At 34.7% G+C, this 16,258-nt stretch overlaps 2 protein-coding genes across 2 annotated transcripts in view; one reads left to right on the top strand and one right to left on the bottom strand.

Annotated features, from left to right (window-relative positions):
- Positions 1–13,370, top strand: part of Baz2b (bromodomain adjacent to zinc finger domain 2B) — a 159,975-nt gene extending 146,605 nt beyond the window's left edge. The window contains 3 exon segments of the mRNA XM_047546021.1: positions 7,524–7,789; positions 8,256–8,399; positions 11,988–13,370. Of these exon segments, the coding sequence (XP_047401977.1) occupies positions 7,524–7,789; positions 8,256–8,399; positions 11,988–12,141 (564 nt within the window). The 3' untranslated portion in view covers positions 12,142–13,370.
- LOC124980458 (spermatogenesis-associated protein 22-like) lies at positions 6,210–7,291 on the bottom strand. The gene is given in 2 exon segments (XM_047546031.1): positions 6,210–7,102; positions 7,105–7,291. Coding segments are annotated over 2 exon segments (1,080 nt in total).
- Positions 13,371–16,258: the final 2,888 nt, after the last annotated feature.

The following is a 16,258-nucleotide window of genomic DNA, read 5'->3' as shown; positions in this document are numbered from 1 at the left end:
TGACCTCTTCTATTTCATTGCTTGAAATTGGTTTATTTAAGTTGTGTATGTCCCCCTCATTCAGTTTAGGTAATTCATATGTCTCTAGAAATTTGTTGATGTCTTTGACGTTTTCTGTTTTGTTGGAGTATAGATTTTCAAAATAGCTTCTAATTATGTTTTGTATTTCACTCATGTCTGTTGTGATGTTTCCTTGTTCATTCCGAATTTTATTGAGTTTTCTCCCTCTTTCTCTTTGTTAGTGTGGCTAAGGGTTTATCAATTTTGTTTATTTTTTCAAAGAACCAACTATTTATTTTGTTAATTTTTCCAATTGTTTCTTTTGTTTCGATTTCGTTGATTTCGGCTCTGATTTTAACTATTTCCTGTCTTCTACTACTTTTGGTGTTGGTCTGCTCTTCTTTTTCTAGGGCTTTGAGCTGTAGTGTTAAGTCGTTTATTTGTTGATTTCTACTTCTTTTTTTGAATGCGCCCCATGAAATAAATCTTCCTCTAAGTACTGCTTTCATAGTGTCCCAGAGATTTTGATATGATGTGTCTTTGTTCTCGTTTACTTCTAAGAATTTTTTTATTTCCCTCCTGATGTCTTCTGTTATCCATTCATCATATAATAGTGTATTATTTAATCTCCAGGTGTTGGAGAAGTTTCTGTTTTTTATTCTGTCATTTATTTCTAATTTCAATCCATTATGATCTGATAGAGTACAAGGTAGTATCTCTGTCTTCTTGTATTTGCTAACAGTAGCTTTGTGGCATAAAATATGGTCTATTTTAGAGAAGGATCCATGTGCTGCTGAGAAGAAAGTGTATTCGTTCTTTGTTGGATGGTATATTCTATATACGTCGGTTAAGTCTAAATTGTTGATTGTGTTATTGAGATCTATGGTTTCTTTATTCAATTTTTGTTTGGAAGATCTATCCAGTGGTGAGAGAGGTGTGTTAAAATCGCCTAGTATTATTGTGTTGTGGTCTATTTGATTTCTGGAATTGAGAAGGATTTGTTTGACGTACATGGATGAGCCAATGTTCGGGGCATAGATATTTATGATTGTTATGTCTTGCTGATTTATGCTTCCCTTAAGCAGCATGTAATGTCCTTCTTTATCCCTTCTGACTAGTTTTGGCTTGAAGTCCACATTATCTGAAATGAGAATGGATACTCCAGTTTTTTACTGTGTCCGTGTGCATGGTATGTTTTTTCCCATCCTTTCACCTTTAGTCTATGGGTATCTCTTTCTATGAAATGAGTCTCTTGCAGGCAGCACAGCATATTGTTGGATTTTTCTTTTTAATCCAATCTGCCAATCTTTGTCTTTTGATTGATGAGTTCAGGCCATTAACATTCAGAGTTATTATTGTGATATGATTTGTATTCCTAGTCATTTGACTCATTTTTGTGTTTTGACATGATTTGGTTTCTCCTTTATTTGGCTATTCCTTTAGGCTTGTTCCTCCCATTGCTGATTTGCATTGTTGTTTTTCATCTCTTCCTCATGGAATATTTTGCTGAGAATGTTCTGTAATGCCGGCTTTCTTTTTATAAATTCCTTTAGCTTTTGTTTATCATGGAAGGATCTTATCTCGTTGTCAAATCTGAAAGTAAGTTTTGCTGGGTATAAGATTCTTGGTTGGCATCCGTTTTCTTTCAGGGCTTGGTAAATGTTGTTCCAGGCCCTTCTAGCTTTTAGGGTCTGGATTGAAAAATCTACTGATATTCTTATTGGTTTCCCCCTGAATGTAATTTGATTCTTTTCTCTCGCGGCCTTTAAAATTCTGTCTTTATTTTGTATGTTAGGTATTTTCATAATAATGTGCCTTGGTGTGGGTCTGTTGTAATATTGTATATTTGGAGTCCTATAAGCCTCTTGTACTTGGTTTTCCATTTCATTCTTCAGATTTGGGAAATTTTCTCATATTATTTCATTGAATAGATTGTTCATTCCTTTGGTTTGTTTCTCTAAGCCTTCCTCAATCCCAATAGCTCTTAAATTTGGCCTTTTCATGATGTCCCATAATTCTTGTAGATTCTGTTTATGATTTCTTACCATCTTCTCTGTTTGGTCAACTTTGTTTTAAAGATTAAATATTTTGTCTTCAATGTCTGAGGTTTTGTCTTCCAGGTGTTCTAGCCTATTGGTTATGCTTTCTATGGAGTTTTTAACTTGGTTTATTGTTTCCTTCATTTCAAGGATTTGTTTGGTTTTTTTTCAGTATCTCTAACTCTTTATTGAAATGATCTCTTGCTTCCCATATTTGCTCTTTTAACTGTTGATTGGTGTGATCATTTAATGCCTGCATTTGCTCTTTCATCTCCTCCTTCAATGTCTGCATTTGCTCTTTCATCTCCTCATTTGCTTCCCTGATTGTTTTAATTATGTACATTCTGAACTCCCTTTCTGACATTTCTTCTGCTGTGCTGTCATTGGGTTTTATTGATATAGTATCTAGGTTTGTTTGGGACATTTTCTTCCCTTGTTTTCTCATATTGGTCAGATGTCAGTGGGACTCTGAGATATTGCAGATTTCCTCTATTGGCTTATAGTGTCCCTGTAGATTTCCAGTGTATCACCTCCCAGCCTTCAGTAGCCTGAAGTCTTGGAGGAACTTGATAATGCAGTGCTTCTGAAGAAAGCTGTCCCTAGACCCCTACTGGTTCCAGGGCTTGGAGCTGGCTCTGTGCAGAAAGACTCTCACTGGGGGTCCTGCTCCGAGAAGCTGGCTGTGTGGGAGGAACCCACTGCTGGAGTGTGCAGGGCTACCTGGGGAAGACTCTAGCTGCCCTGCCCTGCTCTGATAAGCCACTTCTGTCCGGGCCTGCCGCCCAGGCCGAGCTTCACCTGGTGGGGGAGACTCACCCGTGGCTCTATTCTAGTCCAAGTCTCTCAATGCCTCCCCTTCTTGAATCCTGGGTTCTGGAGCATCTGGCAATGCAGTCACCCTCTAGTCCGCCATCTTGGATCTCCCCGTGGAAAGAGCCTGTGGCCAGAGGGGGCAGGGCCGCCTGGAGAAGTCTGTGGCTTCCCTGCCCTGATCCCAGAAGCTGCTTGCGCATCGGAGCTCTCCGTTGGCTCGGGGACTTGTGGCTGACTCTGTGTAGAAAGGCTCTCACTGGGCGGTCTGCTCCGAGAAGCTAGCCTTGAAAGGCGCCTCCTGCCGCAGGGGGCCGCGCTGCTTAGGGAAGTCCCTGGCTGCCCTGTCCTGGTCCCTGAAGCTGCTTGCGGGCCGGAGCTCGCCGCGCTGGCTCCGGGACTTGGAGCTGGTTCTGTTCAGAAAAGAAACTTCCATTTCTCTACTACCTTCTTTCTTTCCAGTTCACTCCCTCTAGTTCTCCTGTAATCCTTTGATCTCATTAGGACCTTCAATGTATTTATCTTAAGACTTTTTCACTATCTGTGCCTTCATGTTCTCTCTTTCCACCTAATCTGATTTACATCAATATTCCATTATCATAAACCACATATTTCATTATTATAATCATTGAATATACTGTTTGGTCCTTTGCCTCTCTCTCTCACTTGATGAAATAAACTATCAGTTTGGTTGTCCAACTCTGTCTTTTTTAGCACCTATCAGCTCTTAAGAATAATGCTGATATGAACATTCACACACTTTGCATGAAAACATGAGCAAATGTGGCTATGGAAAGTACTCAGCCCTTTAAATTCAAAGTGCTAATCAGGCCTTTAATAATGTCTGATGATTTATCTCCAGTTTTGTTCCTTCCATTCATTCTGAGATAATGACCTTATTCTTATTCCACTGAGAAAATGGAATCCTTTAGAAGAAAACCACATCTATCATCCTTCAGCATGAGGGCTCACATCTCTTACTTTCTCTTACTTTGAGCTTCTGGTGCTCCTAACTAAGCTGGTTCCCTTACTCATGTCTCAGGGCCCATCCCTCTGACCTCCTTAGGAACATTACTCCAGCAGTTCTCCCTTCTCTACACCATCAGTTTATCCTCTACCTGGTTCACCTCACCATCCTATTGACATGCTACTTTTTCTCTCACCTTAAGAAGACCCCTCTTCTGATTTCACTTCTCCCATGATCCATGTCTCCTATCTTTTTCATTCCCTTTACCCAGAAAAATTCTTGGAAAGTTTTCTGTTCCCCCCAATTTCTACACTTGATCTTAGCCAATTGGCCAAGGATCAATGCCCCAATTTCTAACCCCAGTTCACTCTTGAACTTATTCTAGTCACCTCCACAGTTTCTCCAAAATTGCTCTTATCATGGCCACAAATGATTTATACGTTGCTCAGTCTAGTGAGCAATGTATAAATCTAGTTAAGCTCTTAGCTTATTTGACCAGTCAGTTACATGTTAATAGAGTTGAACAGTCCATCCTTGAAACACTTTTTTTCACTAAGCTTCTCAGATTCCATACACACCTGATTTTCTTCCTCCTTCTGTTCTTTCTCTACCTTTGCTGATTTTTTTCTCACTTCCTTGATCCGATCTCAACTTTGGGGTTATCATTGAAATCATATCTGCTTTGTAGGAATTTGGGAGGATAAAATAAGATCATGGATAGGAAAGTATTTTATAAATGTAGAGTTTTTTATAACAAAACTTTATTATTATATTTTAGACCATGTTTTACAAGGAGTCCTGAATGGCATCTTATTCAATAATAGTTATTTTGACTTTTCGTTACTTGATCATTTTTGTCATGTATAGTTAAATGTAGTTCAACAAAAATCCTCACTGGTTGTACATAAATTACTTTTAGCTTCAGAACTGCCAAGTTATAGAAAATTTATCTAATATTTTATGTATTACTAACAGATAAATGTTTTTAAGTCTTGGTGGTATCACTTAGTAAGCTATTGGATGATTTTTTTTCAATAAATTTTCTTAAATTTCTGGCTATCATTCAGAGTGAACTTGAGGCATATTATCTCATCCAAATCTTGGTATAAATTCAGCTTTCTAGGCTTTTGCTTTTTTGTTCTTGTTTTTGTCTTTTAAATGCAGTGACCTAGACATTAGGTTTCTTAGAACAACAAAAAATATTCCAAACATTTGTTTTTGATGTGTGAGGAAAAGTTAATTTAAAAAAATCTTTCCATTTAATTCATAATTAAGTACAAATATTTATATATTTCTTACCCTCAAATGGTTATTTCTGCCTACATCATGGTTAAATATTTTTATGCTTTCTATGTATATATTTATGTATGTATAAATGTGATCACAGGATCATGGAATCAAAGGACATGTGCATTCATATATGTATATACACTCACAAATGCACACATACAGACTCATGTACTAGAAGTTTCAAACTATAGTGCCTACAAAAGCCAAATAAATAGCAGAAGAGTTTATTGGACCCTTAGTGGGCACTTTGGCAGTTATGTCCCCATTTAAATGTGATAATCATCACTCATCTCCCACCATTTTTTATCATGTAGAAATGTGAGCCCAGTCTTATAGGATCTTCTCATAATTTGAGAGAAGTCAAGATTATGGATTTTTATGCATATCCTCCCAAATATTAATGTTGGAAAATCAGAATTTTATAAGCATTCTATGAGCCAAATAGCATATGCTGTGGACTATTTCAACTTGAGCCATCATTTCACAAATTCTACTATATAAATATACAAATAAAAAAGATATGCACCTTTGAACACTTAATTTGATAGGTTTTGCCTAAGACCTATTGAAGTTCCTCTTTGAATTTGGGCTCTAGCAAGAAAGGAAAGGAGGGACCTTTATCTAAGAACAGTTGTATTATGCTCTAAAAGAGTCCTTTTTTCAGCTTTAATCTCTCTCTACTACTGGTGATAAGTTCTTTTTTTTAAATATTTTTCAGTTCTTTTTTTTAAATATTTTTCAGTTGTAAATGGACACAATATCTTTTTATGTGCAAACCCAGTGCCTCACACATGTGAGACAATTACTCTATCACTGAGCTACAGTCCCAGCCCTGGTAATAAATTCTATAGCACCAGAGATGGATCAGCATCTTCAAGCTTTAAGAATTCTTCAGATACATAGGCTTTTCAGCTTTTTAATAAAGTTTTAACCTTACATTATGGGAGAAATTGACAGCTCTCTCTTGAAATAATAGAAATAATCTTTTTTTTAAAAGGATTTAAATATTTTAATTGAAGAAATAAAATACAGAAAAACAGTAGCTCCATAACTATACAAATGGTAAATTAAACAGTATCAGAAAATGTTTTAATTTATACTATTTAAATTTCATTCATTACTTTAGTATAATAACTCATCTCGGCATCTACAATTTTAACAAATGTCTGGAATGTTTTTTGTTCAGAAACAGATGCTGGTCTGACAGAAACACATTTGAAAAGATTCTTTTTCTGGTCATAGTTTCCAACACACCTATGAACTCGGCCTCTAATCAGTCTCGGAAGTTCACGATCGATTTCATAAAATACACAAGGCAGAGTATTTTTCCCATCTCTCATAAGAAAATTCTTTGAATGATATGGGCCAGGTGTAACAGCTGAATCGAGAACAGCCAAAATCTCAAAAAGAAGTAAAGTTTTCTGTGCATGTTCACACCAATACTTCATGCTTTCAATAACTGCAAAAATAATTCTTAAAGAATTATTTTTTTCCTTAAACTGCAACTGACATGAGGCTTCCTTCAGAGTGTTTTCTTCTGGAATATCATTCGTTTTTTTCTTAAATTGATTTTGTTGAAAATTGGGCTTAAATGCCTGCAATGCACTGTTTTTGTCTAGGCCTTTTATTGTGGAGCCAGAAACTTTTGACAAACGCATCTGCCTGAGTACCTCAGTTTCTCTGTGATGAGATAAATTAGGAGGTTCAGATACTCTTAATTGTTTCTGGGGTTGAGCTCCCAAATTCACTGGAAAAGAATTTATTTCATCATTTGTCACTAGGTTTGTTCTTTTACTTTGAGGTCTAAAGTCATTTTTATCCCAAGTTTTCAAGCTGGTATTTTTGTTGCCATCTCTCCAACCACTTTGGCTTCTTGCAGTATTTGATTGAATACATTTATCAGAGAGAGAATCTTGACTTCTCAGGGGATGAGAAACTGAAAGTGGTATTTGGCCTGTATTCATTGTTTTCGTTAAAGGAGCCAAGTCTGGATCATAGCTTCCGAGGCCCAATCTGTTGGTATAGGAGGGAAATCATAACTATCAGGAGCAGTACTGATACCTGGATCATTTTTAAGTGGATTAGATGTTAACGGCTGTCTATTCCTCTTCTTCTGATTGAACAATGGTACAGGCAAACAGCCTGCTGTACTTCGAGTTGAATTTTCATTTAAGTTTCTTTTCATCTTCTTCTATATCAGTCTATTAATTTTTCTTTTGCATTGTAAATTCAAAAAATGAAGTTGTTTGACCAAACCTTGAATCCTCGAGCTTCCTCGCCTTGGTCCAGAAATAATCTTTAGATCACAGTTAATATTTCTTTTTATTCATTTACCATGTCAGACTTTCATAATATAAAATAATAGAAGGTTTCTAAACAGTTTTTTTAATACCACATTTACTTTTTTAAAATTCTAGGCAAGTGGTCAAACTGTAAAAATCAAAAAACTTAATGTTAAAGGAAAAAAGACTAATGAGTCGAAGAAAGGCAAGAAAGTAACTTTAACAGGAGACACTGAAGATGAAGACTCTGCATCTACAAGTAGTTCACTAAAAAGAGGAAACAAAGACCTCAAAAAAAGAAAAATGGAGGAAAACACTTCTATTAACTTATCAAAACAAGAAAGTTTTTCTTCTGTTAAGAAACCTAAAAGAGATGATTCTAAGGACCTAGCTCTTTGCAGGTATTATTTCAGTTCTCATGTATTTTATAACATCCCATTTTATTTGTTTAGAAACATTTTTACCACACTAAAGATTACTTTCTAAAATTTTATAAACAGAAAAATATATAGTTTAAGTGTAAGCATATATTATCTTTTTAAATATATTTGCAATGAGTTATTACTTGAAAGATAACAGAAAGAGACTGGGTATAGGGGCACACCCTTGTAATCCCAGTGGCTTGCGAGGCTGAGGCAGAAGGATTACAAGTCCAAAGTCAGCCTCATCAACTTAGTGAGGTCCTAAGCAACTCAACAAGACCCTGTCTCTAAATAAAATAGAAAAAAAGGCAAGGATGTGGCTCAGTGGTTAAGTGGGTTAAATCCCTGGTACCAAAACAAACAAACAAAAATAAAAGAAAGATAATTTTTAATATAAACATAAATCTAAAGTACAGATACTGATTATAAATATTATTTTCTTTAGTATGATCCTGACTGAAATGGAAACTCATGAGGATGCTTGGCCTTTCCTACTTCCTGTAAACTTGAAACTTGTACCTGGTTATAAGAAAGTTATTAAGAAACCTATGGATTTTTCCACAATTAGAGAGAAACTGAGTAATGGACAGTAAGTAAATCATTTCAATTCAATAAATATTTATCAAATGCCCTAGTGAGTCAAAGACATTTTAATTAATAACCAAGATACAAGTCCCACCTAGGGTGTGTGTGTGTGTGTTGGACTAGAGTAGTTACGTATGGAAAACAAGTCAATTAAGATTATTTAAGGAGTTAAAAGCAGCACGATGAACCTGTTTTTGACATTTGGAGAGCACCAAATGCTCTAGGGGGGTAAGGAAAGGTATCAAAGGAACCTCTCAAAGGAAGTAACATATAAACTAGAGCTTGTATTGTACATCAGTAGAATATTATTACCACTTCATGTGGATTTAACAAATTAATATTTCATATTGTTGCCATACAGAAATAAATCACCCCTGGAAATTTTAAAAATTGAAAGTGTTATAAATTGTTGGAGAATATTGAAAATCCATTTATTAGATATAAAAGAAAATCTTCTCTTTTCTTCCATGTTCTGCTTGCAGTCTATCCCCCAAATAAAGTGACTTCCTAGCCACAGTTAATGATCTTTGTTAGACCATCTCAAAATTGTGCCAGAGATTGACCACTATCAGTGTAATTTGGATGGTTCAGAACCGTGTTCCACTTTGGAGCTACAAAAATGATGATGTTCACTTGCAGAACAAAGGCATTCCATGTGAGAATGACCAGGATCCCCAGAGCTGTATTCTTTTCCCTATTTTTCCCTTGCTTTCTATATTCCTACATACCAGATTAGCTTCATGTGGACTATGCCCATTACTTCAGGTAAAGTCAGAAAAATTATGTAGAAATAAGGAAATACACATTGAAAGAATAACTGTACTATATATTTCAATTATATTATTTTATTGTTATACCATAAGTTGTTTAGTTTTTCCATAACATTCTTCTGGTGAATATCACTATGCTTGTTGATTTATATTCCATTTAGAAAAATTGAGTAGAATTTAAAACATTCAGTGTCCCTCTCACATTAAGTGATTTGCTGAATTGAACAAATGACTGCAGTTTTTTATTTTGAGGACAAAATAACTGTTTTTCAAAGAATTATATTTACTTTGTTTTACCTTTTAAAAAATTACAGAAGGGATATTCCCAAACACAGGAAACATTGAAAACCATTAAATTTATTGGTTTTAAGATGAACCAAACAGCAGAAACGTTGTCTAGAGGTGACTTTTTTCTGTCTGCCAAAAAGTCAGATGTGGTAAGTGGTAGCACAGTGGAATTTATAACTAACACAGCCAGGTCACATCTACACATGAAAACTTTACAAGTTTTTAACTCTTGATGCATGATCTTCCAATTCCTGAATGGAAGATCAGCCTAAAACTCAAAAAACCCCAAACAAATAGGTATAGAAATTGACACAAAATAACCAAAAAGCCTACAAAATCAGAGTTTGCTTTTGAAAATGAGTCCTGGTGAATGCAAGAAGTCAACAGTAGAAGAAGAAGAAGAGGAAACAATTTATATAAGCCTGTTTGTAAGGACAGCTATGTGAGAGGTAAAATTCTGTGGATTCAGGCTCTCCTAACTTCATATTGTTCAATTAAACCCAAAGTAATGAGTTGGAACCAAAACCCAAACTATTTCAAAATTTTAGACTGTTCATAGAACACAGGGAAGGAAAAATCTGCTTCAACAAATCTTTCTGGGTTCCGTCTGCTTTCCCATCCTTTTCTTAAAAAAAAGGCACAAATAGAGTATGTACTCTTAACTAGGATCTTACCTGTAATTCTCTCCTGGATTCTGGTCTCCTTAACATTAATCATTAACCTTTTCTTACCATAAGAAAAAGTATAAAGGAGAGGAGTGTTCCTCAAAGTAACTTTAAAATGTTGTATAAAATTAGTCCCACACATTGTATGATTCTGTTTGCATAAAATATCCAGAATAGGTAAATCTGTAGAGACAGACTGGTACTTGCCAAGAATGGGGTAGGGGCAGAGAGCAACAGAAAATAACTGCTTAATGGTTTAAGGTTTCCTTCTGGAGTGATGACATTGTTTTGGAAATAGAAGTGATGGTAGCACAATGTCATGACTATTAAATACTACTGAGTTATCCACTTCAAGATGACTAATTTTGTGTTATATAGACTTCTTTACCTCAATTTTTTAAAAAAGTAAATAATCCCAAGAAGAGGAAAATGAATGAAGTTACATAAGAGCTGACTTCAGTCTTCTTGAGCATATTAAAGAGAAAGAAATTTTGTCAGTATTGCACATATTAGAAAGAGGGAGTAAAAGTTCGTAAAAGGTATTTTATGAAAGAAATAGAAAGCCACTTTTACATGACTTCAAAGCTTTAGTGGCTCATAGGATATTTGTAATGGTTAAATTATTTTAGTATCCACTTGGTGTAGTTTATAATTAATAAAACATTTGAATTTCCAAAAGCCTTCTTCCAAAATGTGTTAAATTGGCCTGAGTTGGCTTGAAATGACCACTTTCTCACTAGTAAGTTTAGGCAGATACATTTACTTTCCTGCTCTCCTCTCTGTATTCTTGCAGAGAAATAGAATTGAGCTTATCCCACCAGAAAAGCACTGAGGCCATCGTACCTCTTTTCTTTTTTTATATATATACTTTTTTGTTTTTAGTTGTTGATGGACCCTTATTTTATTTATGTATTTTTATGTGGTGCTGAGGATCAAACCCACTGTCTCACATGTGCTAGGCAAAGGCTCTACCTCTGAGTTACAACACCAGTCCCATAGGACCTCTTTCTTATTGGAAGGCAGTTGCTCATTATATTATCTCTGGTAAAGAGAGAGCACATAGTTTTTTTTGCTTGTTTTGGTTCATCATATAATATTCCACCTTACCTGTTTGGGCAAACCATGGATAATAGTATGTTTTTTCTTATACATACACATCACAAAAAAGTTTGTTATAAATTAGACACTAAGAAATCAACAATAATAGAACAGTTTTAACAACATACTATAATAGAAGTTATGTTAATGTGTACTCACTTTTTTTAATGTTTTAACATTTTTGACTATAGCTAACTGAAACCACAGAAAGTGAAACTGGATGGTAGTGTGTGTGGGTGTGTGCCCCAGTGGTTCTGAGCAAAAGATCATATTTGAAGAGAGAAAAAGAGAAATGAGAAAGATTTAGCCCAGAGTAGCATATCCTAGAATTGTGCAGCATAAGAAGCATTTACATAATTTTTCACTGCAATTGAACACATTTGAATGTGGATAATAGAATATACAAGTGATACTGTTGGTCAAAGGAATCAGTAAACTAGTCAGGTAGAAGTCCTGTAACAGAATTGTGACACAGGTCAAACAGGAAGTGGGACATGGGGGAATTGCCAGTTTATTGAAAATATCTTGATCTTAAGAGAAATATATTTTTTTATTTTTTCATTTAACATGTCTATAAATAAGTATAGTTCAGAACATATGACATTTTTAAGTGTTGTATTCATAAGAAGATATTATATATTTTTGTATCAATTTAAATACAGTTATCCTAATCTTTTTCCTTTCAGTTTTCTTCTTTTTTTTTTTAACCACTTCATTTGCTTACAAAACAAAACCAATGAAACCAATCTCTAATTATGTGTTTTCTTACAGGTATCCAAACCTTGAAACCTTTGCTGTAGATGTCAGGCTTGTTTTTGACAACTGTGAAACATTTAATGAAGATGATTCTGATATAGGCAGAGCTGGCCACAGTATGAGGAAATATTTTGAAAAAAAATGGACAGATACTTTCAAAGTGAGCTGAAGTTATAATACTCTATTTTTTTCCTTTTAAACAAAGACAAATGAGACCAGCAATGTGAACTGTATTTACATAAACGTGCAAGGCACATACAAAATGACTTTTTTTTTCCTTAAGATAAGTATCAGAAAGTATCAGAAGAAGATACCATTTTTAAAGGCTTCACTCCTATGACGACCAAGACCCTTGGTTATTGGTTTGTGTGATTTATCAGCTAATTTAGGTAGAACAGGGAAGCACACCCAAAGAATTTTCAAAGGAAAGGGTGTTATAGTGCAATAGCAATTAAAATATATCAAATCGCACTGAATATTCAACACCAGAGCTCTAATGTGGGAAATGGTTCTCCTTTCCCTCTCAATAAATATCTATTTTTCATTTTTTTACTTTGTAGTTTATTTTTTAGTGAATGTATTTAATTTTATGAATTATTTATGATTAATCCACATCCAGAATCTTCGTTTTCTGTGAAAAGGAAGAACTAGAAAATTGCTTTAAATCTTGAAAATACAACAAGGAATGTTTTAAAATATAAAACAAAGCCAAGTTAAACTGTTTACACTGATGTGCTATAAAAGCACCAAAAATAAACTTTACTGTAGAGTTACAAGTACATTTATATATATACATATATATATGTTGCTGCATCACTTGTGTAGTTAAATTGTATTTCAAGACAGTGAAAAAGAATTGACATGTATATACTGTTCATTATTGTTTATATTAAGTCTTGTTTTAAATATGTATTATGTGTATATATTGTTTGCAGACATTATTGTTTATGCCTTAGAAGGACCGTAGCATTTTATTTTAGTCTGAAGGTGATGATAGCTGTACAGCTTGTACAGTAATTATCCTCTACCAACACTGTGGCGTCTCCCTAATCTTGGTAGTGCCTGCCTTTGAAACAGGGTGTAGGGGATATTAGTTTTCCATTTTTCTATTTTGTTATATAATTTTAAGCCACCAGGGCCTAAATTAAAGTATAATCATTTGTATCCATGTGGAATAAAATCGTGACAATTTCCTACACACACAGTATTTTTTCATAGAGACATTTCCCTCCCATTTGCCTTGCCTCAGAAATAAATTTAAAAGACATTTGTAACCACTGTGTTTTATCTACTGTGTGTTGTGGTGGCCTGTTGGAGGCAAATAGATCAGAATTTTTTTTTGTACTTATGTAAGAGTACTTGAAGTTTTATTTAAAATAAAATGTTGTGGAAAAGATAGCATTCTTTTTTTTAGGAGTGTTATTTTTCACTACGTGTGGCACGGATACAATAAAAAAATCTTTTACAAACTAGTTTTTTTTTTTTAGTTTTTATTAATGAACTTGAAATACATTATTTTCAAAAAACCAGTGAATCTAAATTTTGATTTTTACAGTCCTAAAGGAGGAGCAGCGTGTGGAATGTGGTTCAGAGAGTGCTGGGCTGGGTGGAAGTAGATAGGTGTACATAGAGTCTCTGAACTTCATAAAGCTATAAACCTTTTTGGACCTTGTTTTATTTCTTGTTTCACATTTTCAATATGAAATACTAGGATATATTTTTAAAAAATCTTGTTCTGATATGAGAAATATCTCTATTGACACTGTCTTATTGATTCAGCTGTCAGTAAGAAAAATCGATCATATAAACTAGTGTAATAAGCCATGAGATACAAATTCAATCATTCAAGAAATACAATCTGATGCCTTGCTGAGCCCTTTGCTGGACATCTGGGACTCATTGGTGACTTAAGACAGGCTCTGACTTCTTGAAGTTTTCAGCCTTGTGAAGTGAACCTTAGGTAACATCCACTGCTTTTTTTATTTCCTTGCAGTGCTGGGTATCACCTGTGAACATTAGGCAAGTGCTCTTCACTGAGCTACATCGCCAGCTCAGCAATAGTCACCACTGCCATTTAATAGTGAAGGGAAAATAGAAAAGTTTTGAAGAAAATATACCCTACTTTAAAACGCTTCAAAGTCGAGAGTAATTCCCAGAATTCCTAGGTGGTTTGTAAAGACTAATATGAAAATCAGCTGTTTTATATAAATATGTCTGTTTCAGTTAAGCAAATATTGCAGTGATGCCTTGAGGGGCTGGTGCTTAATCAAAAATAACCATGTGGAAAAGAGAATAAGGTGGCACTGTGAATAAAGTATCTGGGTTTTGTTTTTGTAGAACTTCAGGTACTACATGGGGATTCTTCTTCAGAAGGGGTTTTTTTTGTTTGTTTTGCCTTATGGGTCATACATGCTTATATTAATTTATATTAGGTAATACATAAGAGGCTTGATAATAACATGTCTGGTGTTTGAAGGTCTTATAAATGAGAAAATGCTTGAACACATATATAAATAATTTTCTAAGAATAGTAATTTTCTTTTAAAAATAAATATCTCTGAGAAAAGAAAAGCTTGGTAAACACTGGCTACTTTGGATTAATACCTTCATTGTTGTAACTCAGGAGAGGTAGCTGTTGAAGTAGTAGTGGACATCACCCCAAAAGCACTGTAGCTAGTTGACAGTTTTTACCATATGCCCATGGGTCACTTGTTGGGTCAATGACTCAGTGCTCTCATGGTGTCAAAGGTTGGGCTTATTATTCTCTTCCATTCTTTTTTTAACAAAACTTACATTTATTAAAAATAAACAAGAGAGGGGAGAGGGCAGAAGAGAAAATGGTCAGAAAAGTACAACATATAAGATTAAGAATTTTAAAATGTCTTATATTCTGCCCTAATGGCAGCATACTAGCAACAAATGGTCATATTGCTTATTACCATAAACTGAAGGGTATTTGAAAACAATATTATTGTTCTCCAGTTTAAAAAAAAAAAATCCTAACCCTCTGCTACCACAAAATTGTAAGTATTAAGATAAATTAGGCTTTAACTAGAACCTTTTCAATTTTAATCCTAGATATCCTGTAATTTATTAAAAAAAAAAAATAGCTGACCTTCAAATTTGGATTTAGGTTGAAGGTAACCAAAGATGACCAATCAAATAATCTACTACTGTTAAACCCAGGAAGAAGGAAGAATCAGTATATAGCCAGTTTATTAATATTGAGTTGTTAGCAGCAATGATAGGTCCATCTAAACCTCAAATAAATTACTATAAATGTGAAGGTGATATTTTTCTCATTTCAACTCCAAACTAAAATTTGTTACAAGCTCTAATTTTTCTCAAATTTAGGAAGGATCTGATCTGTTTCGGATGTCTTGCTGCATCCTCTGTGCTCCTCTTTTTCATCCCCTGTACTGCATGTCTTTTCGGGACATTCAAAATCCTGTTCCTTCAGCCTTCTCTCATTAAACACATTCTCAGCAAGAAAATCTGATATTTCATTTGCTTGTCATTGTAAATTTAACTTGTAGGTGACTTCTCCCAAGATTATTTACATTTTAAATATCTCTATTTAAAAAATGGAAGAGATTTGTATTCTGTTAAAAGAATTTCATTCTAAGGAGATGAGGGAAGGAATTGTTTACCAGAGGGAGTCGGAGCTGGCTCTGGTGACCAAAAGACCAGATTTAGGTGTTCATCCCAGACTAGTGGTGGAATGCAGCAAAGAAATTTTATTCTAGGTACAGCCACACTGGGAAGAAACAGGCTTCTACATCTTCAGCCCTGTCTTCTGGGTACTGATAAGAGCTTCAAGATTATGTAGGGAAGAAACAAAAGGAGGGTTGGGGCATAGCAAGAGATATGTATAGTCAAGCAGTCTTGGTCAAACTGTGGTCTGGTTGGTCATTTTATCAGAATGACCATGTGGAGCCTAGTCAGCAATAAGAATGTTGCTGCTCTTTGGGGGTAGTTTTGACTCTTATCAGAGAGATAAACATCTATGATAAGGAATCTTATCTGTTCCTGGAATCCAAGCTGACTACAGGATAGAATAATACTCAGAAAGAATAAGTCAGAAAAGCAAGATGGAGTTAGCTTGGACAATGATTAATTTCTCTTTCAGATTTAGGGCAATGACTGGAGACTTCAAGATTTCACTCCAGTAGTGTGAAACAGGATGTTGTAAAAGGTGGTGATTGATTATGAAGTCCCAGCAAATCCTGAACATATCTTAGTAATTCTTTTCTTTGTGTCTTTCAGCCTTGAAGTGGGAAGAGTAC

Source organism: Sciurus carolinensis, chromosome 3 (assembly GCF_902686445.1).
Source record: "Sciurus carolinensis chromosome 3, mSciCar1.2, whole genome shotgun sequence".
Taxonomy (NCBI): Eukaryota; Metazoa; Chordata; class Mammalia; order Rodentia; family Sciuridae; genus Sciurus; species Sciurus carolinensis.
Note: the sequence above shows the minus strand (reverse complement) of the source record. Positions and strands in the feature narration are given on the sequence as shown.